Source organism: Corapipo altera, unplaced genomic scaffold (assembly GCF_003945725.1).
Source record: "Corapipo altera isolate COAL_440 unplaced genomic scaffold, ASM394572v1 129116, whole genome shotgun sequence".
Lineage (NCBI taxonomy): Eukaryota > Metazoa > Chordata > Aves > Passeriformes > Pipridae > Corapipo > Corapipo altera.
In genome coordinates, this window is record NW_020886286.1 from 1 (window position 1) to 6,844 (window position 6,844).

The 6,844-nt window shown below is 66.0% G+C and overlaps 2 protein-coding genes across 2 annotated transcripts; both read left to right on the top strand.

Annotated features, from left to right (window-relative positions):
- Positions 1-159: 159 nt before the first annotated feature.
- On the top strand, positions 160-5,799 carry LOC113941116 (protein SMG9-like; the record flags this gene model as incomplete). The annotated part of the gene is given in 17 exon segments (XM_027632271.1): positions 160-404; positions 502-593; positions 976-1,019; positions 1,239-1,655; positions 1,837-1,908; positions 2,057-2,294; positions 2,915-3,012; positions 3,099-3,211; positions 3,368-3,479; positions 3,672-3,767; positions 3,855-3,940; positions 4,041-4,144; positions 4,679-4,786; positions 5,041-5,170; positions 5,257-5,296; positions 5,299-5,399; positions 5,643-5,799. Coding segments are annotated over 17 exon segments (2,175 nt in total), but the record flags the coding sequence as incomplete, so codon positions are not given.
- Positions 5,800-6,064: 265 nt separating this feature from the next.
- Positions 6,065-6,806, top strand: LOC113941115 (DNA repair protein XRCC1-like; the record flags this gene model as incomplete). The annotated part of the gene is made up of 4 exons (XM_027632270.1): positions 6,065-6,177; positions 6,254-6,346; positions 6,463-6,561; positions 6,714-6,806. Coding segments are annotated over exons 1-4 (354 nt in total), but the record flags the coding sequence as incomplete, so codon positions are not given.
- Positions 6,807-6,844: the final 38 nt, after the last annotated feature.

A 6,844-nucleotide genomic window follows, 5' to 3' on the forward strand; every position in this document is an offset into this window, starting at 1 on the left:
ACACCTGGGGGGGCTGGGGGCACCTGGGGGACACCTGGGCACACCTGAGGGGGACTGGGGGGCATCTGGGGGGCACCTGGGCACACCTGAGGGGCATTGGGGGGCATCTGAGGGGGTCTGGGGGGCACCTGGGCACACCTGGGCGGGTTGTGTGGGCAGGAGGTGACCGCACAGCAGATGCTGGGGGGGCGGGTTCAGGGCTCTGTGGGCGTGTCCCAGGTGTGTCCCAGGTGTCTCAGGCGTGTCTCACCTGTCCCCCAGGTGCTGTCCGAGGTGTGTGGGCAGGAGGTGACCACGCAGCAGATGCTGCCCACGGTGCTGCGCATGGCGGCCGACGCCGTGGCCAACGTGAGGTTCAACGTGGCCAAGTCGCTGCAGCGCATCGGGCCCATCCTGGACAGCGGGTAAGGGCACCTGGGCACACCTGTACACACCTGTGTGCACCTGTAGCACCTCAGCATACCTGAACACACCTGTACACACGTGTCCCGCCTGTCCCAGGACGCTGCAGACGGAGGTGAAGCCGGTGCTGGAGAAGTTGACGCAGGACCAGGACGTCGACGTCAAGTATTTCGCACAGGAGGCACTGACAGGTGAGGGACACCTGGGGGACACTTGGGGGGACGTGGGACATACCTGGGGACACCTGGGGGTACATGGGACACACCTGGGGACACCTGGGGGTACATGGGACACACCTGGGGGGATGCAGGGGGACATGGGACACAGGAGGGGTCACGGAGGGGACATGGGACACTTGGGGGGATGGGGAGCACCTTGGGGGGACACACCTGGGGGCACACAGGGGCTGTTGGGGACATTGGGGGACATAAGGGACACTTTTGGGGGGGACACACAGGAGCGACATTGGGGGTGTTTGGGAGCACTGTGGGGGTCTCGGGGTGGGCTCTGGTGACACTTGGGGACACCGAGGTCGCCCTGTGACCTCCCTGTCTCCCCCCTTCCCTCCCCCAGTGCTGGCCTTGGCCTGGCCCCCCCCCCCCCCCCCCCCCCCCCGCGTCCCCCCCACTCCTTCCGGCGCCCCCCCCCCCCCCCCCCGTCTCCCTTCGGCCCCCCCTCCCCTTCCCCCCCTTTCCCGAGCTGTTAATTAATTAATTACTGGTTATTTCGCCGTTAATAAAAACCACAACGAGGGTGCCCTGCCGTTTATTTTTGGGGAGGGGGGGACGACGACAAAAGGGGATATTTGGGGGGGAGGGGGCGAAAAATCGCATCAGGTGGTGCGGGGAGCACCCCCCGGAAAAAAAAGGGCACCTGGCCCTTTAAATCCTGCGAGGGTGTGGCTTTTGCTGGCCACGCCCCCTCCGCTGGGCGTCAATCATAGACACGTCACCTATCGGCGCATGCGCAGTCCCCCCTCGCTTGGCCACGCCTCCCCGCGCCGGAGCCGGGACCCGGCGAGAGGCGGGAAAAGCTCCGGGACCCCCGTGGGGGAACAGAGACCCCCCGGCACCTTTGGGGACCCCCCCGACGGGATCCGGGACCCCCCGGGACCTCCCGGGCGCACCCAGAGCCCCCTCAGACACCCCGCGGGTTCCCGGATGTCGGACTCGGGGCAAAGCCCCGCCCCCGCCGCGCGCAGGCGCTGCTGGAACCGCGAGAAGGAGCCGGAAGGAGGCGGGGCCGAGAGACGGGTGGGCGGGGCTTGGGATGATTGGCAGGTGCAGGGTGGGACAGGGCGTGGCCTCGTTCTTTGGGCGGGGCCTGTCTTGAGCCTTGTGGGCGGTGTTATAGCGGTGTGGGCGTGGTTAGCTCGCGGTGGGTGTGGCCTGAGCCAAGGGCATGACCCTGCTGACCCCGTTTCCCCCCCCCCAGGAGGTGGGGGAGGAGCCCCCAGGACCCCCCCAGAAGACCCCGATCATCCTGGCGAAGCCCCCCGGAGAACGGGTGAGTGGGGGGCACTGGGAGGGACTGGGGGGCACTGGGAGGGACTGGGAGGGCATTATGACCTTATATGGGGGCAATGGGAGGGAATTGAGAAGGACTGGGAGTTACACGCTCTGATGTCATCATTTTTGGGTGGGCGTGTCCCCAGCAGGCTCCGCCCACCCAGAAGGCAGGACCATTGCAGGCCCCGCCCCCTCCTGCACCGGCCCCGCCCATCGTACTGATGAAGGCGCGGGGTGAAGAGGGGCGGGGCCTCCCAGGGGGTGGGGCCTCGCAGGGGGAGGGGCCGGTGCAGCCCCCGCCCCCCGAGAGGGAGGGGCCCCGCCCCACCCAACCCATGTACCAACTGCACGGGAGGGGCCTCCCCCCCCCGGGGGCACCCGACCGTGAGTGGGGGCTCAAAAGGGGGAGGGGCTAAAGGGGGAGGGGCTGAGGTGTGTCAATGAGGGGCGGGGTCAACGAGGGAGGGGTCGCAGTATGTAAATGAAGGGGTGGGGTCAGTTGTGGGAGGGGTTGCAGTATGTAAATGAAGGGGCGGGGTCAGTTGTGGGAGGGGCCGTGGTTTGGGGGCAGGGCTAAGGGGTGGGTGGGGTAGGAGGGGAGGAGTTAAAGGTTGTGGGTGTGGCTAAATGTTTTTGGGCGTGGCTTGGGGTACTGGGTGGGGCTAAGGGGGTGGGGCTGGAGGGGTGTGGTTAAAGGTGGTGGGTGTGGCTAAGTGTGGGCGTGGTTTAGGGTTGTGGGTGGAGCCAAGGGAGGGGACTGAGCTCAGGGGGGTGGGACAGAGGGAGGGGGCGGGGTTTAAGGGTTTGGGGGCGCAGGTAATGGTGATGGGCGTGGTCATCGTTTGTGGGCGGGGTCAGACTCAAGTGGGTGGGGCTAAAACCTTGGAATGTGGGGAGTTCGGATAAAGGGAGGGGGAGGGGTTTGGGATTGGGGGTGTGTCCCCCCAAAGGGGGTGTGGCCCCAGTGGGTGTGGCCCCACCTGTCTGGCCCCGCCCCCTCCCAGCGGCCCAGGCCCAGGCCCGGCTGGCGGCGCCCGAGAAGATGAAAACCAGTATCAAACTGGTGGACGAGCAGATGAACTGGTGCGACAGCGCCCTCGAGGTGGGGGGGGACGGGGGGTCCGGGAGCGGGTGGGGAGGGGTTTGGGGGTGTCCCAGACCCCTCCCAGTGACTCCCAGTGCTCCCAGTTCCTCATGGAGCAGACGGACGTGCTCGTGGTCGGGGCCCTGGGGCTGCAGGGGACGGGCAAGTCCACGGTGCTGTCACTGCTGGCCGGGAACCAGCCCGAGGAGGACCCGCGGTACTGGGGGCACTGGGAGGGGCTGGGAGGGCGTTATGGGCTCCTGGGGGGGCACTGGGAGGGACTGGGAGGGACTGGGAGGGGGTTCTGGGCTCCTGGGGGGGCACTGGGATGCACTGGGATGCACTGGGAGGGTCTCACTGGTTTGCCCCCCAGGTCGTTCGTGTTCCGGCCGCAGCCCCCCGAGCTGCGGGAACGGGGCGGGGCCCAGACCGGGGGCATCGACCTGTTCGTCACCCAAGAGCGGGTGCTTTTCCTGGACACCCAGGTAATTAGCGCTAATTAACAGTATTTACTACCGATTACCATAATTACCCCAGTTATCGTAATTACCCATTTACCATAATTACCCCGTTACCGTAATTCCCCCAGTTCACTCCCCTCCTTTCCCCTACCCCTCATTACCATATGGGGGCGTGGTCTCTCCCACTGACCCCACCCCTCTTGGCCCCGCCCCCAGCCCATCCTTAGCCCCGCCCACCTGGACCACCTGATCAATAATGACCGGAAGTTGCCCCCGGAGTTCGCGCTGCCCCACGCCTACGTGGAGACACAGGTGAGGGGGCGGGGACACGGGGGTGGGAGGGGCCGGGGATGCTAATGAGGGGCGGGTATGCTAATTGTGCTCATGAATATTCACCAGTCGCTGCAGATCGCTGCCTTCCTGTTCACCGTGTGCCACGTGGTGCTGCTGGTGCAGGATTGGTTCACTGACCTGGGGCTCTACAGGTGGGGACCCAAAACCCACCTCAAACCTGACCTAAAACCTGCCCGATAACTGTCCCCAAACTGTCCCCAAACGCCCCCAAACTGCCCCGTTTGCCCCCAGGTTCCTGCAAACGGCCGAGATGGTGAAGCCCCCGACGCCCTCCCCGAGCCACGACTCGAGCGGGGCCGGGGCCGAGGAGCCCTCGGAGTATTACCCACACCTGGGTGAGTCCCACAGATCTGCCCCATGGATCTGCCCCATGGACCATGCCCCATGGATCCCAGCCCCATGGATCTCCCCCATGGACCCTGCCCCATGGATCTGCCCCATGGATCCTGCCCCATGGATCCTGCCCCATGGATCTCCCCCATGGATCCTGCCCCACGGATCTGCCCCATGGACCCTGCCCCATGGATCTGCCCCATGGATCCCAGCCCCATGGATCTCCCCCATGGACCCTGCCCCATGGATCTGCCCCATGGATCCTGCCCCATGGACCATGCCCCATGGATCTGCCCCATGGATCTCCCCCATGGACCCTGCCCCATGGATCCTACCCCAGAGATCCTACCCCAGAGATCCTGCCCCATGGATCCTGCCCCATGGATCCTGCCCTAGAGATCCTGCCCCACGGATCTCAGCCCCACAGCCACCCCAAACCCCCTCTCCAGCCCCACAACCCCCAATTCCAACCCCATTTTTCCCAATCCCCCTCCCACCCCCATTTTTTGCCCCATAACCCCCGTTTTTTGCCCCAGTGTTTGTGCAGACTCGGGCCCCCCCCGACTGTTTCTCCCCCCGCCGGCTGGGGCAGATGCAGCAAGTTTTGGGGCGACTGATGGCCCACTCACGGCTCAAGTACCGGGGTAGGGGGGATTTGGGGGTCCTGGGGTGGTCTGGGGGGGTTTAGAGGGGCTTTGGGAGGGTTTTGAGGGGTCCTGTGGGGGCTTTTTGCAGGGGTTTGGGGGGTCCCTAGGGATTTTTGAGGGTCCCAGGGGGACTCTTGGGGTCCCTGGGGGGTTTCTGGGGGGATTTTGGAGGTTTTTGGGGTCCCTGAGGTGGTTTTGGGGGGATTGGGGGTCTCTGAGGTGGTTTTTTTGGGGGGTTTGGGGTCCCCCAGGGTCCCTGTCGATGCGGGAGCTGCTCCCAGGGGGTTTGGGGGCCCCCCCAGGCCCCCCCGAGGCCGAGGTGAACCTGTTCCTGCTGCCCCCTCTGGAGGACGAGGGCGACGACCCCCCCCCCGCGGGCAGGTACGGACCAGTATGGACCAGTACGGACCAGTATGGACCAGGGACCCCCCCAGACCCCTCCCAGTAACCCCAGTGTGTCCCCCCAGGCGGAGGGGGGGCCCTGTTCCCAGCCCTGCCCCCGTTCCGGGGCCGGGGGGGGGCTCGGGGGGCTCCTGGCCCGGCTCCGGGGGAGAGTCCTGGCGGCGGCGCGGTCCCAGTTATCCCACAGCCTGCTCACCGAGCGCAACTGGTCAGACTGGGGGGCTGGGGGGGGGGGTTGGGAAGGACTGGGAGAGGGCTGGGGGCACTGGGAGAGGATTGGGAGGGGTTTGGGGAGACACTGGAAAATATTGGGAGATGCTGGAAGGGAGGTTTGGGAGGCCCTGGGATGAACTGGGAGGGACTGGGAGGGGGACTGAGGCAACTGGGACTGGGAAGGCATGTCTGACCAGTGCTGGTCTGTCCTGGTCCATACTGGTCCGTACCTGTGCAGGTTCCACTACGCCGCCCGGATCTGGGACGGGGTGAAGAAATCGTCAGCCCTGGCCGAGTACGGGCGGTTACTGGGCTGAACTGGGAGCACTGGGATGGACTGGCATGGAGTGGGAGAGGGGTCAGGGCATCAATAAAACCCCTGGAAACCCCCAAAATGCCTTGTTTGCATCTTAATTAATTAGTGCTCAACCCTTAATTACCCCCAACCCCTTTTTTTATCCCTTAATTACCTCCCCAGTCGTCCCTCCCCCCCTTTCCCCTCACGGCTTCGCGCCTCAACAAAGGGCGCAAAAAAAACGGCGCGAAAAAAAAGGGCGGGAAACCCCCCCATCCTTGGAGGACCCCGGTGGCAGGGGGTCCTCCAGCGCATGCGCAGTAATCACGATACGGTGCCGCTACCATAGAGTGGGGGGGCGGCGGCGCAGAGCGGCTCCATGAGGGAGCCTTGAGGCGGTTTCCGGTGAATGGCGGCGAAGGGGGCGATGCCCGAAATCCCCTTCACGAGGGTCGTGTCCGTGTCCAGCGAGGACCCGGTGGGGCCTGGGGGGCTTTGGGGGGCCGGGGAGGCTCTGGGGGTCCCGCGCTGACCCTCTCCGCGTGTCCCCGCAGCGGCACCCGGCGCAGAACCTGCTGGACCCCGACGGCGGGGGGAAATGGAGGGGGGCGGCGGCCGGGGAGAAACAGCTCAGCGTGGTGCTGGAGGTGACTGGGGGCACTGGGGTGACTGGGAGGTACTGGGAGGGACTGAGAAGCAGCCCAGCGTGGTGCTGGGGGGGACTGGGCGTCTCCCAGGGGTCTCACCGTGGTCTCTCCCCCAGCTCGGGGGGTCCCGCCCCATCAACTCCCTGCACATCGGGAATGACGGAGCCGCTTTCGTGGAAGTGCTCGGGGGGTCCTCGGCCGGGGGGGACTTCCAGGTGAGTCCTGAGTCTGTCCTGAGCCTCACCTGGGGCTCCTGAGCCTCACCTGTAACCCCTGACCCTTCCCTGCCCTCCCCTGTCTCACCTGTGCAGGTGCTGCTCCCCTCCTCAGCCCTGATGTCTCCCCTGTCCCTGTCTCACCTGTGCAGGTGCTGCTCCCCTCCTCAGCCCTGATGTCCCCCAGCGAGAGCCGGGCGGGGACGGGGCCCAGGCGGGTTCGGCTCTTTGGGCCTGAGCACCTGGTGGGGGCCAAGCACACCTGGGACCGGCTGAAGGTGGT